This window comes from Triturus cristatus, chromosome 8, assembly GCF_964204655.1.
Source record: "Triturus cristatus chromosome 8, aTriCri1.1, whole genome shotgun sequence".
Taxonomy (NCBI): domain Eukaryota; kingdom Metazoa; phylum Chordata; class Amphibia; order Caudata; family Salamandridae; genus Triturus; species Triturus cristatus.
The window spans coordinates 276733527-276760412 of NC_140591.1; the positions used below are offsets into that span (position 1 = coordinate 276733527).

Genomic DNA, 26886 nt, shown 5'->3' on the forward strand with positions numbered 1-26886 from the left:
CCTTAAATACCCGCTCTGATTGGATCAGTTAAACATTTAGAAAACAGGTGCTGGTATTTGTCCTCTCTCCGAGCCTGCCTATCCGAACGTGCATGCGCGGGAGTGGCGACACTCGTCTTCATGCGCATGCGCAGTCCGGAGTATTTCAGAAAAGTTAGCGTCTCTCTCGTGCTTATGCGCACGCTAAATGACTATCTAACTAGGGCTGCCGGTATCAAAATATCCCAACTGAATACCAAAAAATACCGGGGATCAAACCTCCGGGCGTCCGACGTATTTTAGCACTAGAGTGTGGGGCCGAAGGCTACCATACCTCTCCAAGGGTTAGTGTAATGCTGTCCGTGGAAACCTCCGCGTAGAGACACTAGTCTCTACGCGTGCGCTTGACTAGGACTGGTCGAAATACTAGCAGTGACCACGTTATCCTGTAAACAGCGCCTGCATCACGTGAAACACCAAAGGCGCGCTGCACCTGAATTATCGTGCACAGGACAGCCAAAACAGGCATGTGAGATGGAAGATAGCTGCCGCCCCTCTCTACTTCGTGGATGTAATTTACAACACAATCAATAAATTTGATAGGCACTCATACTGACCAGACTACATGCGACCCCCATACAGCAGATGCTGTAGCAGCACAGGTATTAAGTTGCTTTTTCTCGTCACTCAGGCCTAGTAAGATAAGGCACGTCTAGATGGATAAGTTGAGGTCGAAGAACCGGGAGAATAGAAATGATAAAGGTTAGCTTTGCTGTCTAAATAGATGGGCTGACTTATTTCATTAGGGTCCACTTATATCTTTTGGATGTTTATATCTCTGAGTTGTGATTCGGAGAAAATAGTGACCAACCTTAACACTATTCGTCACATGTATCTTGCGTAAAAGATGTTGATGGAGTTTATAGACATAAATGATATGTGGAGGAGATAGCAGCCCCAATCCACTTCCTGTCTAAGATACACGTAATCTTTAGATCCCTATCCAGTGAGAACTGGGGTATACGATACTATCCGTATCCCGTCAAGCTCTAAGGTGAGGTATGTTGGAATCATATAGATCTATCCGATGTTCCTACTATTGGGTCCTCATCAATGTAGTTCCCTGGAAGTCAGTACTGATTAAAGTCCTAGCTGTCATGGACGAAAATTCTCATTCGTAATGGAATCCTTAGTAGAGTGCAGAGATGATGGTGAACTACACAGATCAGATGATCATACAGTTCAAATGGAGGTCCAAGTGAATCATTTTTCCGGTACACCTGGCCTGTCATGCTTGCGGGGCACATTTTCTAAAGTCGAGGACTTATTGGTTTTGGGTGTTGAATATATTGTAGGGAGTGCAGAGGGACGAGTATCTGCGTGCAACTTGTTCTTTCTTGTTCTTACATTTTAACAGAGCGGTGCCTCTTCCACCGAGCAGTCAGCCGGGTGAGGTGAGGCTTTTCTCCCACAGAAAGCTGGGTGAGTTAAATCCACGTTTCAAAACTTTATTGATTCGCAACCACGTTTTGGGTTTGACAACAAGTACAGTGCACAAAAGGGCACTGGAGGACAGTGGTCATTGATGCTGTATACGTTTGTGTGAGAGACCTTTCTAATGGTTTGATTCTCCTAATTCCTTTCAGGAAAGAAGATAAAGCTCTTGTACCCAAGCAAAAAGATTGCTTGTCTGGTAGGGTGGCTGTAGGCACACATTTACTTGATGATAACACCATAATTATCTTAGTGAATTTTTGTTTCTTCTCATTATCTTCACCGAATAGATTAATCCTGCAGTAGCCTTGATTTCCATCAATTTAGGTCCTGAAGAAAGCCGGGTCAGTTGACTATATCGGCTGAAACATGTCGCCCTCACGAGACCAAGTCAGGAAATAGTCATATTTGTTTAAGACTATTTTGGTTTTTAGATATGACACCTGGTCAATCCCTAATAAACATATTTTTTGCCCACGTAGTCATTTTTAAAGCACTTTCACGTTAGAGCACTGCACATTTTTTGAGTCTTCAAAAGTTGGATTACACACTGTGGCAGGAGATTTTTCTATCTTGGGATCATTGGGTCGGGCACCCAGTAGGGCCGGCTGGCTCGATATTGCGGGCCCAGACCTTGACCCCTCAGAGTCTCAGATGACGAAGCTCCGCCAACAAGGGTGGGCTGATGGACTCTTAACTTCTGGCTCAGTGATGTACTGACTATTTGAAGAGGCTTTCACTTTGTTTGCAGCATCAAGTGGCTTTCGGTTCGTTATTTTTGGACTTAAGACCTTCTGCTAGTTTGTTTCTGTATAGGAGGAGACCTTTAGAAATCGATTCAGTTTTTCAGGCAATAACGTGCACGCATTGCATTGCTTTGAATGGCAACGCTTGCCCGTTTGGCGATTCCCTTACGGGAGCGAGCTTTGAAACCATCTGTTTGTAATTAACAGATGGTTCCTGCTCGCGCCCGCAAGGGAAACAGGCGCAGGCCCCCTCCTCTCTCCCCTCCCCCTGCTGCCTCCTCCTCCCCTCGTCAAACTTGTTTTTTTACTTTCAGCACGAGGCGCGCGCGCGCTTGTTAATGTGTCGTAGTAATAGACCACAGTATTTTTCTCAAACCAGAGCTCGTGAGTTAAATCTGTGCAGCAAGACGAAATAGTCTTAAATTGGTCCTCTGATTAAGAGTTCAGTTTTCCTCTGTAATGAGATTGTAACTTAACATCTGTGAGACATGAAACAGCCATTTCTCAAGTTAATTAAGCTACACTATGATAATAACACGGAATTTGACCTTTGTGCTCCAGTATTAAAAGTGTGAAAGTATGATTATTAATACATTTCTTTCAAAGACATATTTTATTGGGCCACAATTATTTTAAATAGCATATCATAAATACGACCAGATATATTTAAAGAGAAAAGGTAATGGCTTAGCTCAATCGAGCCCAGCAATTCACAGATTTAAAGGCCATTGTACGTGGCTCATGCAGTGTTCAGAGAATTTACGAAAACAATCTTTGACCGTTTCTGATGTTTAAATAAAAAAGATACTGATTCTGTAACGCAGTGTGATCAGCATTGCAAACAAGCCCAACTACCTGTAATTTCCCACTTGTCTGTTAGCTTCCTGTATCAATCCCAATATCTGTCAGATATTATTACCTGCTATCAAATAGTGTCCGAAAACCCTTCTGCTTTCCCCAACCAGACAGTTAATGCTGCAGATGTTTGTCTACCTCAAGGTTTGATCGTAGTTGTGGGACTGCATCCAGTTCTAGCCTCTTTGCTAGAAAAGCAAGTCAAGGATGCTTGACTCCGGTGGCTCACAGGCAGTAGAGAATTCTGTGAAGGTTTCTGTCAGCGTTTTTGCACACAATGTTTGAGGACCTCTGGAACATACCCCGCTTAAAAAATTAAATTAACAAAAGTTGCAATGGAGCTACTCAGCAGTAAGATGCACTCATTGGCCACTAGTGGTGGACATGTGTCTCCTGCCAGGCACTGCCATTCAGATTTAGGACCAAGGGCTGCCCTTTCCTTGCTGAAGCAGAACATCAGAACCTTTTTGGAAGGATCTAAATGTTTTCTGCAAAACTAATTTGCCAGTTTAATCATTGCATCTCCCCTTGCTTGCAGAATCTAATTTTCACTTTTTTGCTGTAAAAATTATCAGCTGAATGGGGATTTGAAATACATTTTAGAAGACAAGATGTCTCTCATGGTTTGACATTTGGTCATAAAATAGAAATGTATTTCATTCATTCAGCGTGCCCTCTAACATTTAATACGTGTGCCTAGGTAGCAAGCCCCATCAACTTCAAAACAAAACAGTTACTGCAGTTGTTTCTGCTTGTTTGAGTTAGGTTTGCCCCCCCCCTTCCCTACCATTTCGGTCCACTTCGTATATTGGTTGACTGGCAAGGCTTACGCACAACCAATAGCTTGGGTGCACAATGTAGGAAGGTGGATATCTGACTATGGTTACCCCCAACTTTTTGCCTAGTGTCTAGCTGGTTTTTCGACTTAGTTGGCCTGAGATCCTGCCATTCAGGGTCTCAGGCTGTCTGCTCTCTCTTTAAAAATGGACTCCATGTACCCTAGGTACATAACCAATTGGTAAGGATCACCTTATTGGACCCTGTACAGTGTACCCTAGGTACCCAGGGCATAGGTGTACCCTAGGCCTCCCAGGGGCTGCAGCATGTATTATGCCACCCCTGGTCTGGCCTTCCATTTTGACACAACTGGCTGATCACTCAGCTGGGGCAAGGTCGTGTAATCACCCCTTGCTTAGGTGTAGTATTCCTATACCTAACTTACATATAGACACATGTGTACCTATCAGTCACTCCTATGGCAGGCCTTAACAATCCTGGAGGCAGAGTGCTTGGTAACATGTGAGATGGTGCTCTAGCATGAGCTGAGCCTGTCTGCAGCTTTCGGAACCATGTCCTTATAGCTGTCCTATGATATAGCCTACCATATACTCTTAAAGTGCCTTATAATCTTAAACGGTTATGGTAACTATGGTTTGGCTGTATCAAAACATGTCGTGTAAGGTGTCTAACACTTTGGAATAATACCCCCATACCATTTCTGGTGATTATTCCTCCCTTCTAGAGGGAGAGACATGTTAAAATCATACTTCACTGTTAGCCTCTGACCAAAGCCTCAGCATCACAAAATGGATGCTGCTGCCACAGACACAAGTCTGACCTCCTGCTGCTGGGAGTGATCCCAGCCAGGGAGGCCTGGACAATAGGTTTCCTGCTTGGGGAGGTGCTAGCACCTCCCCAGACAGCCTTTAGTGTATTGGGGCAGGGTGGGCTGAAAGGAATGAGACATGCCTCGGGCACACAAGGTGTTCCTTGCATAGTCCAGTTCAAACCGGTGCTGGGGCACTCCAGCCCCAGCTCTGGCGCGAAACTGGACAAAGGGAAGTGGGTGTAACCACCCCCTCCCAGGTCCCACCCATAAGGCGTGACCTAGCAGGTATCCCAGCCCCCCAGATTAGTATAAGAGTGGGAGTTGGGCCTCAAGACTTTAGATTATCCTGAACCTGCAAACTTGAACAGAAACTCTGGACCTTCGACATTCGACGAAAGAAGAAGACTGAAGAATCTCCCTTGTAGCCAAGGAGTGGCTACCCTGTGCAAACAGGCACCATCAAGAGACTACCCTTTGCTTTGTGAACGTTCTACGAGGAACCAACTACAGAGCCCGACCAGAGCCTTGACTCTCAGACTTCTCCGACCCTCATCCACATCTACAGCAGAGCTGAGATCCATGGAGGCGACGAGCGACGTGGGACCGGCTACCTGGAAAAAGTGGCTAGTAACTTACAGCGCAGCTTCCGAGGCACCCTCGAAGTTGTGCACCGGGGATTGAGAAGCCCCAACCCCAAGCACCATCTGCACCGAAGATCAGCCCCCCACACTCCACGAGTCCTGCGTGGGGCCCTTCAGCATTTTCCTGCTTGCCGCGTCTGTCCGGTTGCTTGCCCGCTGGCTAGTGGCCTTTGTGACGACGCATCCTGAAATCTTCTGCGCTGGTTTGGCTCCTCCAGACTGGCTCCCGGTCCTCTGCAAAGAAGAAGCACCCCAGACCTTCCTGGTCTGCACCAGAAGCAAGTCCTCCGTTCTTCGTGGGTTCCGCTTGCCAAGGCTTGGTGAGTCCTAGTCCAACTTCGACGCCGCCGACAGCAAGAGCCTTCGTGGGACAGCTCGCCTCCTGGTCCTGGTCGTCCTCGACGCTTCCTGGTCCTCCTGGCTGCAGCGACAAGCTTCACCTTCACCTGCAACTCTTCACGACATCGTCTGGTTCCTTCCTGGTTCCACGTGGTCACTGGCTAGTGACCTTGACTCTGTCCCTTCTGCTTGCAGGTCTCCTCTCTTCTTGATCCCAGCCTTGGGATCCACCGGACACTCTTCACTGACTGCCTGTCAGCATCTTTCTTCAGGCATCCATAGGAGTCGACGACGAAAACGACGCATCTTCACCCCTATGAACCCGCAGCCTGTGGGCTAGGTAACTTGGGTACTCCGGTGCTCATCAGGATAGTGACTATCCTAGTGTCTAGTTTTCAAGTCTCAACTTCCTAGCTACTCCGGAAGTGTCCTAAATCTACCGTTTTCTAAACTGTACTTTTGCTATTGACTTCTACGCATTACGCGTGAGTGTTTCCACTCTGCACACGAATCCCGTGGGCCTCCCACTTCCTAACTAACGCTAGTGTAGTGTAGCCCCAGCGATTCCCTAGGCCTAGGCCTATTTTATTTCCGTGACAGTGGTCCTTATACCACTTACTTAGTATATGGTTTGCGTGGCCCCTAGGGCCTAACTGTATTACTTACCTGTGTGACTTAATGTATGCTTAAATAAGACTGTGTTGTACTTACCTCTAATCTCATAAAGAGTGCTGAGGGTTTGCTTAGAATAAATACACTTTATTTTATATATATATCTGTTGTGGTGTCCTTTCATTTGGTATTCAAGGGATTATATATGGTATCACAGCTGGCTTCACATGCCATTCAGAGTTTAGCCTAAGACTGCTCTTGTCCATGCTACCACTAGGATAGCTGGTCTATAAAGTTGACTTTACAACCAATCACCATAAGGGTATTTGGACTGATATAAGGTGTACACTATAACTAGTGACATCATACATCAGGCCAACTTCTCACATTGGTGAGCAGCGGTTGGGATCTGAGCTTGCTGTTGTAATACCATTGTAATCTTGAGATACTAAATTGAAAGATCACACAGATATTGTCTAGGTACATATAACATAGTTTATAATACTTAAGTCCTACTGGACTTAGTAGTTGTAGGTTGAAGGGAGTAACACACCCTGACTACAACTACTAGAGAGGTTTAGTAGCAACAACTAGTGTAGGTAGGTGCACACACCACACCCTCACTAGATCATGCCTCTGGGAGGAGATCAAATAGATGCTCTCTCAGGAGGGGCAGGTCTGCAGAAGACCCCCTCTAGGTATGATACCTTCACATTCCAGGAGATGAGACATTTGTGTACCTCCAGAGGAATAAGACAGGGTTCCAACCCTACCCTTAGACAGCTAGTGGAGCTTCTGGAGGCCTATGATGCTGAAAGAGCTGCCAGGGATGGTGCCATAGCTGCAGATAAGGGTCTACCCACCACAGATGAGTCAGATGGGACTTCAGAGGAAGAGGTAGACAGCCAGGGCCAAGTAGGAAGACTTAGCCAGGCTAAACTAAGCTTACATGGGAGTGTGCATGGGGTCCCCCCATACAGACCCACAAGTAGGCTTTCACAGAGAAGCAGGAGAGACAGATCCCCTTCAAGGGAATCCATCCACTCCCATGTCTCTAGCATCTCTAATGCTTCCTCTCACAGGGGAATGACTTCACCTGAGAGAAAGGAGCATGAAGCCAGAATGAGGGAAGCTAATCTGAGGATTCAGAGGGAAGAACTTGCCCTTGCCAAAGAGAAGCTTGCTCTGGCTAGAGAGCAAAAATTGTGTGGGTCAGAACCCACTGGTGGCAGCAACATTCCTAGAGATAGGGATAGGTCTTATGACCATAGAAACCTAAGCAAGATAGTCCCCCCATATCAGAATGGGGATGACATCCACAAGTGGATGACTGCTTTGGAGAGGGCCTGCAAAGTACAGCAGGTACCCCAGAGTCAGTGGGCAGCTATCTTGTGGCTCTCCTTTTCTGACAAAGGTAGAGACAAGCTCCTCACAGTCAGTGATGAGGATGCTAACAATTACAAAGTCCTGAAGAGTGCTCTGATAGATGGGTTTGGCTTAACCACTGAGCAATATAGGTTGTTGTTCAGAGACACCCAGAAGACACAGACACAGGACTGGTCTGATTTTGTGGATTGTGCCACTAAGGCTTTGGAAGGTTGGTTAAATGGCAGCAAGGTGCAGGACTATACAGGATTGTACAACTTGATAATGAGGGAGCAGATCCTTAGTAATTGTCAGAACCAGCTTCTCCATCAACACCTGGTAGACTCAGATTTGACCTCTCCCCAAGAATTGGGAAAGAGGGCAGATAAATGGGTCAGGACCAGGATTAGGCCTAAAAATCAGGGTGGTGACCAAAAGAAAGATACCACCAAGCCTCAAGAGAAGGGTGGGGATAAAACAAAAGAGAAATCTTCATCAGGGCCCCAAAACTCCACACAGGGTGGTGGGTCCCAAGCTCCCTCCCCTACCACAGTTAAAAAGCCTTACTGCCATGTGTGTAAAACTCCTGGGCATTGGAAAACTGACAGCAGTTGTCCACAGGCTAAAAACAAAACTGTTCCTCCAACTACTCCTGTCACACCACCTATTACTGTCAGCAGTAATCCCCCAGGTGGTGGGAGTGCCCCCAAAAATTTGGTTGGGTTTTCTTGGGGAACACAGGGGGATCCTGGCTTAGCCAATTCCCCTACAGCAGCTACTCTTGTCTGTGATGGTGGCATGGGGTTTGCCAACTTCACTGCCTGTCCCAACACTTTGGGTAGGTACAGACAGGAGCCCTACATCAATGGTAGAAAAGCTGAGGCCTACAGAGACACTGGAGCTAGCATCACTATGGTGGCCCATAGGCTAGTTCCCTCTGAGCAGCTTTTGCCTGGTTTCTCATACCAGGTAACTAACATTGATGGCAACCAAAACAGTCATCCCATGGCAGAGGTATGTCTCAGCTGGGGAGGTGTCACTGGCCCTAAAAGGGTGGCAGTGTCTCCAACCTTGCCTGTGGACTGCTTACTGGGGAATGACTTAGAACTCTCAGCTTGGGCTGGAGTTGAACAAGACACCCATTCCAAAATGGTAGGCCTTTCAAAAAAGGGTAGTGGGGTTGTGCCAGCCACAACCCCTGTCCAAGTAGATTTCCTCCCTGAAAAGGTTGGAAGGGCAGTGGTAGCCACAGCCCAGGCAAAGACAGACTTCCCTGTAGAGATTGGCAGAGCTGTGACAGTCACAGCTCAAACCCAAACTGAGTGCCTCCCTGAAAAGGTTGGCAAGGCTGTAATGGTCTCAGCCCATACTCAGACTGACATAGGTGTAGTGAAGCCTGAAACTATGGATCACTCCACACAAACAGAGAGTAGTGGGGAGGAAGAAAAGTCTCCCTCTCCCCAGACATTAGGAAAAGGTCAGCCTCCTCAGGGATCTGACCTCACCCCTTGTGAAGGAACTGCCCCAGAGGTAGCCAGGCCTGGCCTGGCAGAGCCTCTGATGTCAGTGGCCCCTTCCAAGGTGGGACCCAGTCTGGTGCAGGTAGCCTGCCTCTCTCTACCCTGTCTCAGTCAGCCCAGGGCTGCAGAGGTCAGGGAGGCCAGTGGACCCCAAGAGGGCCCCTGTCCACAAGAACCCCCCCATCAAAAGAATGAGGATTGCCTGGCTAGTAGCCCTAGCCAGGTGATGGGTAAAAACATTCCTGAGGGATCCCCTTTACAGGTAGTTAGGGACCTCCCCCAGAGGGATTCTGTTGGGCACAGGCAAACATGGGACCTTAGGGCCCCAAACCTGACCTGTCCCTCCAGTAAGCCCACAAAAGGGACCCAGCCTCCAGCTTTAGGTAGCCAGAGGCTGACCCTGAGAGCACAGTGCAACTCAGTTAAGGAAAGAAAGGCATCCATGGTGGAGGATGATTGGAGGAAGCTGAGGCCTCACTTGGAGGACACTCACTTCAGTACTCCATCTCAACACCAGCCTTTTACTTTGCAAAGACACACCCAAGGTAGAGATTCCCTATGGCGAAGACCCTATGATACCTTTAGGATGAGGGATTGCTTAGTGGACCATGAGACGGGGGGTAACCATGCCAGTGCTGGTTCTTCCTTATATGGCCACTTAGGCAATAGAGGCTTACCTTGTCAAGGCCAGCCTTATCTCCTTTCGTTTGGGGGGGGGTTGTGTAGGAAGGTGGATATCTGACTATGGTTACCCCCAACTTTTTGCCTAGTGTCTAGCTGGTTTTTCGACTTAGTTGGCCTGAGATCCTGCCATTCAGGGTCTCAGGCTGTCTGCTCTCTCTTTAAAAATGGACTCCATGTACCCTAGGTACATAACCAATTGGTAAGGATCACCTTATTGGACCCTGTACAGTGTACCCTAGGTACCCAGGGCATAGGTGTACCCTAGGCCTCCCAGGGGCTGCAGCATGTATTATGCCACCCCTGGTCTGGCCTTCCATTTTGACACAACTGGCTGATCACTCAGCTGGGGCAAGGTCGTGTAATCACCCCTTGCTTAGGTGTAGTATTCCTATACCTAACTTACATATAGACACATGTGTACCTATCAGTCACTCCTATGGCAGGCCTTAACAATCCTGGAGGCAGAGTGCTTGGTAACATGTGAGATGGTGCTCTAGCATGAGCTGAGCCTGTCTGCAGCTTTCGGAACCATGTCCTTATAGCTGTCCTATGATATAGCCTACCATATACTCTTAAAGTGCCTTATAATCTTAAACGGTTATGGTAACTATGGTTTGGCTGTATCAAAACATGTCGTGTAAGGTGTCTAACACTTTGGAATAATACCCCCATACCATTTCTGGTGATGAGGATATTATTCCTCCCTTCTAGAGGGAGAGACATGTTAAAATCATACTTCACTGTTAGCCTCTGACCAAAGCCTCAGCATCACAAAATGGATGCTGCTGCCACAGACACAAGTCTGACCTCCTGCTGCTGGGAGTGATCCCAGCCAGGGAGGCCTGGACAATAGGTTTCCTGCTTGGGGAGGTGCTAGCACCTCCCCAGACAGCCTTTAGTGTATTGGGGCAGGGTGGGCTGAAAGGAATGAGACATGCCTGGGGCACACAAGGTGTTCCTTGCATAGTCCAGTTCAAACCGGTGCTGGGGCACTCCAGCCCCAGCTCTGGCGCGAAACTGGACAAAGGGAAGTGGGTGTAACCACCCCCTCCCAGGTCCCACCCATAAGGCGTGACCTAGCAGGTATCCCAGCCCCCCAGATTAGTATAAGAGTGGGAGTTGGGCCTCAAGACTTTAGATTATCCTGAACCTGCAAACTTGAACAGAAACTCTGGACCTTCGACATTCGACGAAAGAAGAAGACTGAAGAATCTCCCTTGTAGCCAAGGAGTGGCTACCCTGTGCAAACAGGCACCATCAAGAGACTACCCTTTGCTTTGTGAACGTTCTACGAGGAACCGACTACAGAGCCCGACCAGAGCCTTGACTCTCAGACTTCTCCGACCCTCATCCACATCTACAGCAGAGCTGAGATCCGTGGAGGCGACGAGCGACGTGGGACCGGCTACCTGGAAAAAGTGGCTAGTAACTTACAGCGCAGCTTCCGAGGCACCCTCGAAGTTGTGCACCGGGGATTGAGAAGCCCCAAGCACCATCTGCACCGAAGATCAGCCCCCCACACTCCACGAGTCCTGCGTGGGGCCCTTCAGCATTTTCCTGCTTGCCGCGTCTGTCCGGTTGCTTGCCCGCTGGCTAGTGGCCTTTGTGACGACGCATCCTGAAATCTTCTGCGCTGGTTTGGCTCCTCCAGACTGGCTCCCGCTTCTCTGCAAAGAAGAAGCACCCCAGACCTTCCTGGTCTGCACCAGAAGCAAGTCCTCCGTTCTTCGTGGGTTCCGCTTGCCAAGGCTTGGTGAGTCCTAGTCCAACTTCGACGCCGCCGACAGCAAGAGCCTTCGTGGGACAGCTCGCCTCCTGGTCCTGGTCGTCCTCGACGCTTCCTGGTCCTCCTGGCTGCAGCGACAAGCTTCACCTTCACCTGCAACTCTTCACGACATCGTCTGGTTCCTTCCTGGTTCCACGTGGTCACTGGCTAGTGACCTTGACTCTGTCCCTTCTGCTTGCAGGTCTCCTCTCTTCTTGATCCCAGCCTTGGGATCCACCGGACACTCTTCACTGACTGCCTGTCAGCATCTTTCTTCAGGCATCCATAGGAGTCGACGACGAAAACGACGCATCTTCACCCCTATGCACCCGCAGCCTGTGGGCTAGGTAACTTGGGTACTCCGGTGCTCATCAGGATAGTGACTATCCTAGTGTCTAGTTTTCAAGTCTCAACTTCCTAGCTACTCCGGAAGTGTCCTAAATCTACCGTTTTCTAAACTGTACTTTTGCTATTGACTTCTACGCATTACGCGTGAGTGTTTCCACTCTGCACACGAATCCCGTGGGCCTCCCACTTCCTAACTAACGCTAGTGTAGTGTAGCCCCAGCGATTCCCTAGGCCTAGGCCTATTCTATTTCCGTGACAGTGGTCCTTATACCACTTACTTAGTATATGGTTTGCGTGGCCCCTAGGGCCTAACTGTATTACTTACCTGTGTGACTTAATGTATGCTTAAATAAGACTGTGTTGTACTTACCTCTAATCTCATAAAGAGTGCTGAGGGTTTGCTTAGAATAAATACACTTTATTTTATATATATATCTGTTGTGGTGTCCTTTCATTTGGTATTCAAGGGATTATATATGGTATCACAGCTGGCTTCACATGCCATTCAGAGTTTAGCCTAAGACTGCTCTTGTCCATGCTACCACTAGGATAGCTGGTCTATAAGGTTGACTTTACAACCAATCACCATAAGGGTATTTGGACTGATATAAGGTGTACACTATAACTAGTGACATCATACATCAGGCCAACTTCTCACACACAAAAACATATTTTCAACACACTGATTCCAGGCTTCTGATTGGTGGACTCGGGTACTACGAACATTTGTACCCGCATCTATATCTCAGTACAGCAGCCAGGCGGTATCACTGTGGGTCATCTGCATGCTCATTTCAGGGTTAAGGTTGGCATGGGTGGGCATATGAAGTGCAGTGTGTAGGTATTCACACACGTTTTGCAGGTTGTTTCCTTCCTTCCTTGATGAGGCACATAAACCTACTCATTCAAAGGCAGGAGGAGAAAGTATATTTCCATGGTGTTGGCAAGCGGTGAGAACCCCCTTATTAATTTACAGGTGGGCTTTCTAATGGCGGCGGGGGTTATTTAGTATACAAAGGTGCAAATATTACTAACACAAATGGTCCTCCCTACCGACAGTCCACACGATTAAGTTGCATGAAGGCTGCATTTAGAAATCTGTGGTTTTAGATTAGGGAGTGAATGAACAGGGCAGTGAAGGGGTTTATCATAATAACAGAGACGTTTTAAGGCATGGGCAAAGTGGGCAATTGCCCAGGACCTCCACTTTCCAAGGGGCCGCAGGAAAGTCAACTTTATCTCTCTGTCACATCTTTCTAGTTTTCCATCTCAGCCTTTAATTTATAATTCAATATTGTTTAGCATCATAGGGTTTGATTAGCAAACAAATGGGTAATAAAATCCAAGCTGTTGCACAAATGGGTCCATAAAGTATGTCTTGCCCAGGGCCCCCAAAAGCCTTAAGATGACGCTGTATAATAAGGCCAATGCACAGTGGAAATTGTGAATACCATGTCACTGTGGAATTCGCTGCTTCATTGTTGTAGCCCTACTTGTAAATCCTACGTCAGCAACACTGCATAACAAGCATTGGCATAGCCAATAGGTCTCGCCTTTGGGACCTTATAAGTGTTTAGCCATGCAACAGTTGATGTTGTTGCACCAAGGATATTGTGCTGCATAACTAAATACTTATAAGGTCCCAAAAGCGAGACCTATTGGCTATGCCAATGCTTGTTTTATTTTTATTTCGTTGTATGCATTTGCACGGTAGTACTCAGGATCATGAGTAATACAATGGGGATACAAGTATTAAAATACCCTTCTAGCGCTTTGAAGAATAGTGATGACAAAATTACGTTATCTAAAAAAACACAAAATAAACAGGTCTCTATGCTTCACTCCCTCTCATGGAAACGTGATATATTCATTTTAATTTGCGGGTGTTAAACTTGCGCCTCTCGCGCACCTGATTCCAAAGCTGACATTGTCCCATGCTCTTAGAAACGTACGGTGTGGATGACGCTGGAGCGATGCTGGTGGCATCAGCCAGGCTGGAGTGTTTTGTATTTTCCCCGCCTTGTTCTTTTATTACCTAGTGCCCTACGCATTTCTTTGTTTCTCTGGGGGCCCATGTCTCACCAGCCGGCATACAGAATGACAATGGGCGGGGTGGGGCTGCTCTTATGCTCAGAGGAGGAGTGCGAGGCGACTGCACCAGGGAGTTGAGGCTTCTCTCAGGGGAACAGCGCCACTCCCTTTAAACCCCATAATTGCTCACAAAAGGCATACGTAAAAGGGATCATCACGGACAACGGATGTGAGATCCAAATTACAGACGGTCTGTGAAATTTAAGGATGGTTGGTCACCCTTTGAGCGACGCGGGCACAACATAGGTGTGTTCCCCAGCAACCATGCAACTATGGAGCTGCCATCTTGTCTGCACAAGGGAAGCGCCCACACACGGCCCGCTCAGCTTCCCGCTGGTCGGAGTGGCCATTCATGAGCTCACTACCAAACACCCTCCCTCCCCCACCAAGGATCGGCAATCCGGGAGTGCCCGGGTTGTTGACTGGTGCTGGGTGTCGTAGCTGTGTGTTCACAGGCCGGTGAGGAGCAAATGCTGCCAGCTGTTTACAGCATAGCAACACACACACTCTCGAAATAGGCTCCCTCTCTGTGCGCTTTGGACTTTTTAATTTTGTTAAATATATAACGTAATATATATTATGTTATATAATTAAAAAGAAAAATTTCAAATCCAATGCACACAGAGAATGGAGCCTATTTCGTATAGGCCGTTAAAACAAGAGTAGGTAAGGCTGCTGGCACACCCAGAGACTGTTTCCAATGAGTAACCAGTTGTTTTGTGCTTTTTTGAAAGTGATAATGTGTTGGTGTTAATGGCTGCAGTTGCTGTTATTGCAGCCGTATAGTGTCTCCAAAGCATCCCCTAAGCCCTGAAAACACCCCATTCATTGCATCCACATAAGTGAATACACCAGTGTGACGGGAGAGAATGGGCTTGCCTGCTGCTTCTGTATTTATTCCCTATCCACTCCCCGCTACCTAAAACACTCGAAGACACCCCTCCTCATCCTCAGAACTCGGCAGGACAATTCCAGGATAAGCAAATCGGGAACAGCGGGTAATTGATTTAAAAAAAAAAAAAAGTATAGGAACTAGTTACAAAAATGATGAATGCTTGGGAGCTAGCAACAGTTACTGCCCACTTAGACAGCTGCTCCTGTCCTCTAACTCACAACCTCCAGTGCTGTTTCCAGGTTTGGCCCTGACCTGTAACATGAGAAAACAGTAGAAATAGAGCAACAGCAAGGATGTATGGAGGCTGTCATAAAATGAGAGCTCATGCTCCTTCTACCTAGATCCCCTTATCTGCTGAAGGCAGAAATTGACACTGCCGCAGCGACTAAGCAGAGGGGGGGATGGATCTGAGGGTAGTTTTTATCTGAAAAATAGAATATGCTGGTAATGTTGCTGCCTTTTTTTGTGATACGCAACTGTATTTGGACGGATGGTGACTGCTCAGCAACTGTTCAGTTTCTCCGTGAGCATGTACAAGGCTGTCACTTTCTTAGCTGATGAACTGAGTTCAGTATCTCACTAACGACTGAACAAGTGTTGGCTGAAAAGTTGTGGGCCCTGCACACCGTGCTCTAATATACCACCTACCACTTCTCAGAAGGATGAAATATTTTAATTTAGAGCTTAATTATTAAGAAACACTGTAAAAAGGCATTAGAATATACTTTTGTTTTTCTTTTAAGTCTTTTCATACTTTTTCGTTATTTTCAGGATTCATTCCAGAAAATTCTACTAGCAATATGCAAGCAGGCGGCTGAAACTAGTAATGTTTACAAGAAGCATCGAATTCTTACAATCTACCACCTGTTTGTTAACCTGCTGCTCAAAGAAATAAAAGATGGTTTAGGTGGAGCCTGGGCTTTTGTCTTGAGAGATGTGATTTATACCTTGATCCACCAAATCAACACCAGGTATGTATTCAGCATGTTCATTATGTCTCTTATGTTTTCTTCTTCCCTTTAAAATCTGCTTTTGAAAAACCCTTTTCCTTTACTTAGTAAAGGTGTACATTTTAAGCTTCTCTGGAATTCTTTACAGCTGGATGTTTACGTACGTTACAATCATCTGAAGATGTCACTCCTATCATGGACATCATAAAAGGAGAGTAAGAGAGTGGGTGTTTTAGGTGAAGTCGCTCTCGGCTCTGTTTTTAACCTGGCATTATTTTTATGACTGAGACGCTGCTTAAAATAGTAGATTATAGTTTCCCAAAAAATAATTTAACCATACTATTTTCACGTTATGTGCCCTAAAACAATCACATGCCTTTATATATGTGAAAAGCATTCACATTAGGTGGGATATACTCTCATAACACATTTTTCAATACATTATCGTGCTAATGATCATATATGCTGATTTAAGATATACAGTTATCACTGCTGAAAGTGTGGATAAATTAAGAAATGCTGGGGACGTGGCCTGGGAGTCCAGTATGATGGATGCCCGAGGCTAGGCTCCTCACTCCCATCTGCGACCATTGGGAATCCTTGGTGCTGACAAGACTGTTTTCTTGGTTTAACCAGGGTTACCTACATCCTCTGGGAATTGAGGTGCAAAAATCTCTGTGATCCTCTGGGTTTCTCCTCGTTGCAGGGCCATCGGGAAGCAGACCGTGATCGGCATGGTGGTGCCAAGATGATAGGCTCGGCCATGGAGCAACACTGACATGGAGACTTGCGACCCTGGGGTGCGGCTTGATTTTTGGTGCCTACCTCTGCCAAAGCTGTTAAGTTCACCAGATACCTGCGTGCGCTCCCTAGTCTGGTGAAGGAGTGGGGTTTGTGGACAGTGGGCCAGACGGGGGCCAGGGACCGGGGGTTGAAGCCTGACGACCTGCATTGAAAAAGGATCCCGGGACGAGGCAATCCAGTCCCTGTGGGTTTGATGAGATGCTGGCGTAGGCTGCACGACCCAGTGGAGAGGCAGAATTAAATGGCATGTGGGCTCAAACTGAAGCAGCGATGAGGAGCTGGGGCCTGATGACCCTAACTGGATGGAGAGAGACCCTTGATCAGCACCAGTGCCAAAAGTGGGGTAAGCCACGGTGAGTGCCCTAGATGATTGTGAGCCCACCAAGCATTGTTTTCTGCTGCCTGCTCAGTCCTCGAAACCAAGATTGGTGAGGTGGTTGTCCAGGTTAATCTCCAAGATTTCACAGTGTAGCCAAATGAGTTTCGGAGGTTGAAGGCCGTATTTCGGAATTGAAGGACACAGTATGTGATCTTAACTTTACGGTATAACACCTCTTGTATACAATCAACAGGGCACCGCAGAAGTCTCAGCACTCAAAGCATTTCCAGACACCTGCATCACAAGGTTGATCCCTTCAGACCTGCTTTCCAACAGTTTTATTACCTAAAGAGCTCAAATATCCTTGGCACGGAAACTACCCTCGGGGGCCCCTCCAGGTCCTATGATTTGAAGGTACTGAACTATGGGGATGGAGATGCAATTCTCAAAGGAGGATGCAAATCCAGCAAACTCTCATTTCAGTTTGGGACTAATTATGACTTTTCCAGACGTCCTGTTCAATAAATGTTGAAATTCTACAACAACGTTAAGCAGAAACCTAGGGTGCTGAAGCTCCAATACATGCTTCAGCACCTGGACAAACTCAGGGGGATTTATGATTCTAAAAATCTCTGCTTTGGGACCCCATGGCACTGTGAGACTGGATTACTGTCGCGGTTACGCGAACACCGGCCAGGAACTACATTGCCCAGAACACCCTGGGGCTGGCGAACAGAACTCGCGTCAGCCAGGGTCGCATATCTCGCAGCAATAAAAGACCGCCTCCCCCTAGAGGAGGCGCTTGACAATCTCGCCCCAGTTCCGGTATGGTTCCGAGACCTTCGTCGCTACGAGCGCCGTGTGCGCGCTAACCCTTGGACTTCGCGGATACCACGAAACCGGAGAAACAACCACTCGCGCCGACAACAGCAGGAGCCGTGTGGGAGATCTACGGCGTCCCGCTAGATTCACCGGAGCAACAGGAACCGGAGTAAGTATTTCCTAAAGTCCCTACTTTCGGAGACGGCTCCCGCGGTGACGGAACCGCGGAGAAACAATCAGACCTGGCTGAGCTCTATGGTTCCGAGAGAACCGAGCACGACTGCAGTAATAGCGCAACAGCGTGTGCCAGCAAAAGGAGAAGGGAATTCTCTCCTCATGACCAGGGTGCCCTGCTGTGACGTAACAGTGGAGAGCACACATTCTTTTTGATTTACGCAAGGACGTTGGGAGGGAAGGTAGACAAGACGCAGGATTGTAGGGGGTCAGCGAGCCCTCCCTTGTCTCCCTTCAGACAGTCACTCCTTATCTACTTTCACCGCGCAGAACACAGAGTCAGAACCTACCCTTTCCACAGAAGACTCTGTACGTTTTAAGCTGAACCACAACCGACTACCCAGTACTCCCAGAAGACGATTACCGGATACCAGTTGTAGGACTACCCTCCTTGAAAACTTCTCCGACGCAAGAACCCTCATAGAACTTCTACCTGACCCACCTACTGGACAGTAGGTTGCCCTGCAAATCCTTCCGGTGGTCATCTTTGGTTCCCTCCCCCTTCTCCCAACCGCTTTCTCTCCCTACTCTGGTGGCCTTTCTGGGGAGAGCGTTAGCGAAGGTGAGAAGAGGGGGGATTCTCATCGCAAGCATCGTTCCTGCTGGCTGGCTCAGGTTAGTGGGTAGTGTATCCTGCTGACACGCTGACGCTTCCGCGACAGATTGTCAAGCCCAAGATAGTACCCCAGCCCGAACGATGGACACCAATGTAGTACTGGCCACGCTTCTTGACAGTCTCAATGCGTTACAGGTAGAGGTGCAAGCCTCCCGCGCAGAAAACCGAGACCTGAAAAATGAAGTCGGCACCCTCCGTAGGGAAGTAGCGGGCTTATCTCGTCAAGGCAAACCCGAATCCAGAAGAGCGGGGGGTTACATAAGAGACTGGACTCTCCCTCCTCCTAGTATGGTGCATCGACCGGACCCCCCAAAAGGGGTCTTTTCCCCCCCAGGCCCTACTCCGGTCACAGACTCTGTTCCTACTGTACATGTGTTGCAAAACACTGGGATACCACTGGCTCCCCCTGAGAGGTTCTACGGAGAGCCCAAAAAGTTTGAGACCTTCCTCAACCAATGCAGGTTACATTTTCTATGTAAGCCGTTGGTATTCCAAGACGAGGCTGCAAAAACAGCGTTCACGATGTCCTACATGGGAGGGAACGCGGCCAGTTGGACTATCCCTTTAATGGAAAGGGACGATCCTGTGCTACATAACTTCTCCGACTTCTGCGTTGAAATGAGGAAGTTGTTTGATAGAAAATCGCACATGCTTACCTTGGATAAAGAATTAATGACCCTTAAGCAAGGATCTCAGGATCTCCTTACATATATCACTTCCTTCAATCGCTTGGTGGTGGAGACTGATTGGCCTCAAGAGAAGCGCACCTCCCTTTTCTATCAAGGGTTGAGAGGAGAGTTGAAGGACGTTCTTGCCCAGGTGGTACAACTCCCTCCCACTTGCGAAGAATTCATCACGCTCACAGTGCAGTTGGAGCATCGTCTTCTTGAACGAAAGGGAGATAGAAGCAAAGGGGACCCTCGCCTGGCTTATGTAAGACCTCGCCAAACCCTTGAGGAATCACCGAAATCCGCAGATCCCACGGAACCGATGCAGATCGGAGGAGTCAAGGGGCCGTTAACAAACGACGAACGGGAAAGAAGACGAAAGATGAGACTGTGCCTCTATTGTGGTAAGAGCGGGCACTTTATACGGGAATGCCGAGCACGGACCCGACTCCCAGAGAAAACCAACATCCCGAGACTGCATGTCTCCACTGTGCACCAGGACGAGAACTCGGAAAACTAGCACACCCGAGTCAGGAGGAGATCCCTGAACCGGGTGAGAAACAAACAGTGATCTCCCACGCCGTTGCAAACACCATCCAACCAGCCGTGGCCCACATCAATGTAGGGATTACGCTTTGGATAAAACCAGACATCCCCGTGGACATATCCGCGATGTTGGATTCAGGGGCAACCGGAAATTACATGGACTTAAACTATGCCCATACCATAGGGGTCCCCCAAGAGATGAAGAAACATCCAGAAGAAGTTAAGGCCGTGGACGGCACTACCCTGTCCTCTGGGCCAGTCATAAGCCACACCTCTCCTCTGCTCATGAAAATGGGGAGTGACCACTACGAATACATACGGTTTGACCTCATCGATGCCCCGCACTTCAGGCTTATATTGGGTATGCCTTGGTTAACCTTGCACGATCCCATCATACATTGGGCAGCACGTACCGTTTCTTTGACTTCCACGTACTGCTTAGAACATTGCAACCACCAACCCCTACCACCGATAGGGGAAGAAAAGACACAAGCAAGCCTACTGGCCTCCGGGTGTGAAGAAATAAAGTTCTGCTGTTCTCTTACCTTACCTGAAGTCTATCACCCGTACCTGCAAGTGTTCGACAAACAGAAAGCCACACGCCTCCCTCCGCATCGCACTTATGATTGTCGCATTGACCTGGTTCCTGGAGCCGCAATTCCATGTAGTAGGGTGTACGCCCTCACAGAGCCGGAAACAAAGTACCTACAAAAATACCTTGCGGACAACCTGGCCTCCGGATTCATCAGGCACTCTTCTTCACCTGCTTCCTCCCCTCTTTTTTTTATACCTAAGAAAGATTGCGATGAGCTCCGGCCATGCATAGACTTCCGTGCCATAAACCGAGTCACCATAAAAAACCGCTACCCCTTGCCCTTAATACCCGTGCTCTTGGACCAACTCAAGGGGGCAAGATGGTTCACAAAACTCGATTTAAGAGGAGCTTACCACCTGGTCCGTGTCAAAAAGGGGGATGAGTGGAAAACCGCCTTCCGAACCAAGTTCGGTTTATATGAGTACATGGTGATGCCGTTTGGGCTATGTAACGCCCCGGCAGCTTTCCAATATTTTATGGACGAGGTGCTTCGAGGGTTCCTGGAGACGTTTTGCGTGGTATATATCGATGATATCCTGGTATATTCCACCACGCTAGAGGACCATGTGCAGCACGTGACAGCGGTATTGGACAGGTTGCAACAGCATTCCTTATATGCCAAATTGGAGAAATATTTGTTTCACGCAGAGGAGGTGGCTTTTCTGGGGTACATAATTAACTCCCGTGGGTTTCAGATGGAGCAGGGCAAGGTGCAAGCAATCACGGAATGGAAGGCTCCCCACAACGTCAAGACAGTACAAAGATTCCTTGGATTCGCAAATTATTACCGTCGATTCATTAAGGACTTTTCAAGATTAATCACCCCTCTTTCCACCTTGCTGAGAAAGAACACACCTTTTCGATGGGGAACCGAAGCAGAACAAGCATTCCAGGCCCTGAAAGACAGGTTCACACAAGCTCCCATCTTACGGCACCCGGATACACAACTCCCGTTTATCGTTGAGACGGATGCCTCACAATATGCCGTTGGAGGGGTTCTCTCTCAACGCCATCCCGCAACAGGACAACTCCATCCAGTGGCGTATTATTCCAAAAAGCTATCCCCCCTGTGAGGTCAATTATTCCGTCACCGATAAGGAGTTGTTGGCGATAAAAAGGGCTTGTGAGGAATGGAGACATTACCTTTTGGGCGCCCGACACACTGTCGAAATCTTCACCGACCATCGCAATCTCCTCTTCCTGAAAACGGCGAAGGCTCTGACGCCCCGACAGTTGCGATGGACACTTTTTTTGCTGAGTATGATTTCGTGATTAAATACCGCCCTGGACCTCAGCATGGGAAGGCAGACGCGCTGTCTAGAGTGGAGGACACTGAGGAGAACGTGGAAGCGGAGGAGAAAGAACCTCCTTTTATCCTCCCTGATAAGAAGGATCCCATCAAAATCATAGCTCAAACAATCACGCAAGATTTCCTAGAAGACCTGAGAGTAGCTGTGGCAGATATTGATGCTCCTGAATGGATAGCTGAATGCCCAGAAAAAAGAACAGAGAAAGACAGTCTCCTGTATCATTCCCAAGTATTGTACATTCCCGATCCTCTTTTGCGAAACCAAGTGCTTGCGTGGGCGCACGATACTCCTTTAGGGGGTCATTTGGGTATTTACAAGACCATCTCCTGTTTAGAGAGATCCTACTGGTGGGATACGCTGAGAAAAGACACTCACGAGTATGTGAGCACCTGTTCCGTGTGTGCACAAAGTAAGGCGAGTCACACAAGACCTACGGGGTTCCTACGACCTATTCCTATTCCCCCTCGACCTTGGCACACCATTTCGATGGATTTCATCGTTGAAATGCCTCCCTGTGAGGGATATACAGTAATACTAGTATTGGTGGATCATCTAACAAAGATGGGGCATTTCGTTCCTTTGAAAAAACTCCCCACTTCTGCGGAACTAGCTCTTGTTTTTCTACAGCATATTGTCAGGGCACATGGAATTCCAAGTGTATTAATTACGGACAGGGGATCCCAGTTCACATCCAAGTTTTGGAAAGCTCTCTGTACATCTCTCGCCATTGACGCACGAACATCTACGAGCTTCCATCCTCAAACCGATGGAAAAACAGAACGCTTAAACCAAACCCTTGAGCAATACTTGCGATGTTTTACCTTACAGAATCCCATCCACTGGTTTCCCTTATTATGGATGGCGGAATTCGCGTATAATAACGCTGAGCATTCCACGTTGGGCTGTTCCCCTTTCTTTTGCCTCTACGGACACCATCCCAACATGCTCCCTTTTGAATGGCCCGTGCAATCCAAACTTCCCAGTATCCAGGAACACCATGCGCACCTCCGAGCAGTATTGCTCGAAGCAAAAAACAGTTTAACTTCCGCTCAGGCAGCGCACAAAAAATGGGCCGACAGGAGAAGGGAGGAGGAACCAATGTATCAAGAGGGGGACAAGGTATGGCTCTCTACACGCAATCTCCAGTTAAAAGAGGTTGATAAACTGAAGCCCCGGTACATAGGACCTTACAGCATAGAGAGAGTGGTAAACCCTGTGGCCATGAGACTGTCCCTTCCCAACTCTTGGCATATACACCCCGTGTTCCATGTGTCATTATTAAGACCCTGCCCTATCAGTACGAGACTCCCAGAGAAACCGCCACCCATAGAGGTCAATGGTCAGGAAGAATATGAGGTGCAGGAACTACTGGACTCTAGATTAGTAAGAGGAAGGGTCCAATATTTAGTGGATTGGAAAGGGTTTGGAGTAGAGGACAGGACCTGGGAACCTGCGCGCAATCTCCATTGCCCCGACCTGGTGGACTCCTTCCATAGAGCACATCCTGGGAAGCCGGGGCGTCCGCCGGGACGGCGGTCCTTGAGAGGGGGTTCTGTCGCGGTTACGCGAACACCGGCCAGGAACTACATTGCCCAGAACACCCTGGGGCTGGCGAACAGAACTCGCGTCAGCCAGGGTCGCATATCTCGCAGCAATAAAAGACCGCCTCCCCCTAGAGGAGGCGCTTGACAATCTCGCCCCAGTTCCGGTATGGTTCCGAGACCTTCGTCGCTACGAGCGCCGTGTGCGCGCTAACCCTTGGACTTCGCGGATACCACGAAACCGGAGAAACAACCCCTCGCGCCGACAACAGCAGGAGCCGTGTGGGAGATCTACGGCGTCCCGCTAGATTCACCGGAGCAACAGGAACCGGAGTAAGTATTTCCTAAAGTCCCTACTTTCGGAGACGGCTCCCGCGGTGACGGAACCGCGGAGAAACAATCAGACCTGGCTGAGCTCTATGGTTCCGAGAGAACCGAGCACGACTGCAGTAATAGCGCAACAGCGTGTGCCAGCAAAAGGAGAAGGGAATTCTCTCCTCATGACCAGGGTGCCCTGCTGTGACGTAACAGTGGAGAGCACACATTCTTTTTGATTTACGCAAGGACGTTGGGAGGGAAGGTAGACAAGACGCAGGATTGTAGGGGGTCAGCGAGCCCTCCCTTGTCTCCCTTCAGACAGTCACTCCTTATCTACTTTCACCGCGCAGAACACAGAGTCAGAACCTACCCTTTCCACAGAAGACTCTGTACGTTTTAAGCTGAACCACAACCGACTACCCAGTACTCCCAGAGGACGATTACCGGATACCAGTTGTAGGACCACCCTCCTTGAAAACTTCTCCGACGCAAGAACCCTCATAGAACTTCTACCTGACCCACCTACTGGACAGTAGGTTGCCCTGCAAATCCTCCGGTGGTCATCTTTGGTTCCCTCCCCCTTCTCCCAACCGCTTTCTCTCCCTACTCTGGTGGCCTTTCTGGGGGGAGCGTTAGCGAAAGGGAGAAGAGGGGGGATTCTCATCGCAAGCATCGTTCCTGCTGGCTGGCTCAGGTTAGTGGGTAGTGTATCCTGCTGACACGCTGACGCTTCCGCGACAATTACAGAGCTGAGACCCCTAAAATGCAACTCAATCCCCCCTGTGTATCGGCGGCTCTGCTGACTGAGCCAGGAGATGAGGGGGAGAGGTGGCATAGCATATGACGGAAGGCATGCACATGCAGGTGATGAAGAATTACCTCAGTGGCCTGGACTTGTAAAAGGACTGGTTTGGCTCCAATTGTAATCCTGTGCAAAGCTCGACACAGCTCTCTTTGTCCCCAAAGGTCCAGAGGCAATAGGGAACAGAAACTAAAGATCTCTTGACGACTGAGTCTTAAGACCATGTATACTTAATTTGCCAGAATGTGTAAAGACCTTGGGCAGCTATTTAATCTACTTTACAATATAAAATGATGAATGGATGTAGGCAAAACCAATAACATGCATACTTTTTATTGTTATCAAAAATATAAATTGTAAAATCAAGATAAATTACTGATGCCTCCAATAATTGGGTCGTATTCTATGTGTAAGCTAAGGCATCATTTACTTTGTCGAGTATGATAAAATCAATACATGATCAAATTACAAAAACGTTTTTGTACATATGAAATACTTTCCCGATATCCATCAACACAGTGTGTGAACCATTGATGGGTATAAAATGTGGCTAATTCTTGGTGGATTCATATCAATGCGTGTTTCGGCTACATAATCACCTTCATCAGGAACGCCACGCATGTCATCTAATTAAACCTGACAAAATAGTAGCCAAAGACAAGTATGTTTGGCTCAGGTACTTATAACAAAGAAAATATTTTCCCTCTTCATCACTGTATATGGAAGTATATAATTTAGGAGAGAAGTCCTACTGTTAAGAAAAACAGTGCCTATGTACATAATATTAAAAATATAGGTAGAAAAGTGATCCTACTATCAAATAAAACATAAAGCATAAATGAAAGTGATGACACTAAGGATAGCCTTTAGGGTACCCAAAAGAGAAGAAAACACCAAAATGTGTGGATACATATATACAATTAGTTCTACTGTACAACACAGTTGAGTAGATAGACAAGACCGAGGATTGCACCTAAGTACCCTATATTCCAATGTGTAGTTTGCAAACAATGAATGCCCTCACTTTGCAGAGCAGTGAATATCCAAGTGGTCAGATGTGATCCACAAATAAATATAACCTATGAAACTGTAGATGGATGTGACTATAGGTGCACAAAGTCTATGTCCACACAGAACATGGGTGGAACTGCTGTGAAGATAATAAAAATAAAAATAAATCGATTGAGTTACGGTCAAAGAATTACCAGTAGAGCTGAGAGATAGAATGAGAATATAGAACTCAAACAGGTAGGGAGAAGCCAGAAGGGCTAACAGCAAGTGAAAATAAAAAGGTTTAGAGTTATAGGGCCAGATGTACGACTGTTTTTTGCGGTCGCAAAGGGCTATTTGGCCTGGTCAATGTACTAACCCTATTTTGCGAGTCGCTAATCTATAAGCGACTCGCAAAATAGGGTTAGTGACTGACTACTAGGAAGGGGCATGCCAAGGGCGGCCCTTCGTAATAGTGAGTGCAAATGCCATGTATGTACGTTTTGCAACCGCATTTGCGGTCGCAAAGAACTCGCAGTTTACCACCTACTTCAAGTAGTGGTAAACCATTCACAAACTGGAAGAGGTCCCCACGGGACCCCTTCCCCTTTGTGAATGGGTGCGCAAATAGGGACCACTGCCTGCCCTTAAAAAATGAAACTTAAAAGTTTTATTTTTTACTTTTTTAGATGCATCCCGTTTCCCTTTAAGTAAAATGGGCTACATTTTTTTTTTTAAACTGCTTTATTGGAAAAGTAGTCCCAGACATGGTGGTCTGCTGACCCCAGCAGGCCACCATCCCTGGGAGTGCTGGCCATTCCCATTGGGAATCACAAACAGTGTCTGATACACTGTTGTACATTGAATTTTGTGACTCGCAAATTGCGACTCACACTTTTGTCACAATTGGAGGACAGAGCTCTTGATAAGGTCCTCCTATTTAATTTCCTTCCTTATGTGCAATGCTGATGATCAAAGCTTGGATACATATGTCTATTTGCAAAGACTGGGTCTCTTTATATTCTAAAGATAGAAGAGCAGACAGAATTCAGTATCATTATAGTTGCAGCCCAATAGTGACAATATAGCTATCATTTACTATAAATGAAGTCGGCAATGAAGGGTTCATGAAAATAACCATCATTTCAGATTGCTGGCAATTGCTGGGTATACTCATAAGGAAACAGAGTATGTGAATAACATGATAGAGAGAAGACCTGAACCACCTTTACAAAAAATAACAAATCATGTATACCTTAATGCTAAATAATTGTTCATCTATGGTGCAGTTGCATAGATGCAGGGCATAGGCCTATTCAGATATAGTGGACCAGATACTACAACTAAGAAAGAGGCCGAACAAATGGCTCTTCATCAAGAAAGAGTAGGCTAGAGCGTGCATTAATGTATCTCATATCAATGGTTTAT

General features: G+C 47.5%; 1 protein-coding gene across 1 annotated transcript in view; it reads left to right on the top strand.

Moving 5' to 3' along the window:
• The window catches only part of ATM (ATM serine/threonine kinase), a 1586045-nt gene that overhangs the window by 739737 nt on the left and 819422 nt on the right, over nt 1-26886 (top strand). Inside the window, exon 29 of the mRNA XM_085621514.1 lies at nt 15715-15914. Coding sequence (XP_085477640.1) covers nt 15715-15914 — 200 coding nt within the window. The remainder of the gene's footprint in view (nt 1-15714; nt 15915-26886) is intronic.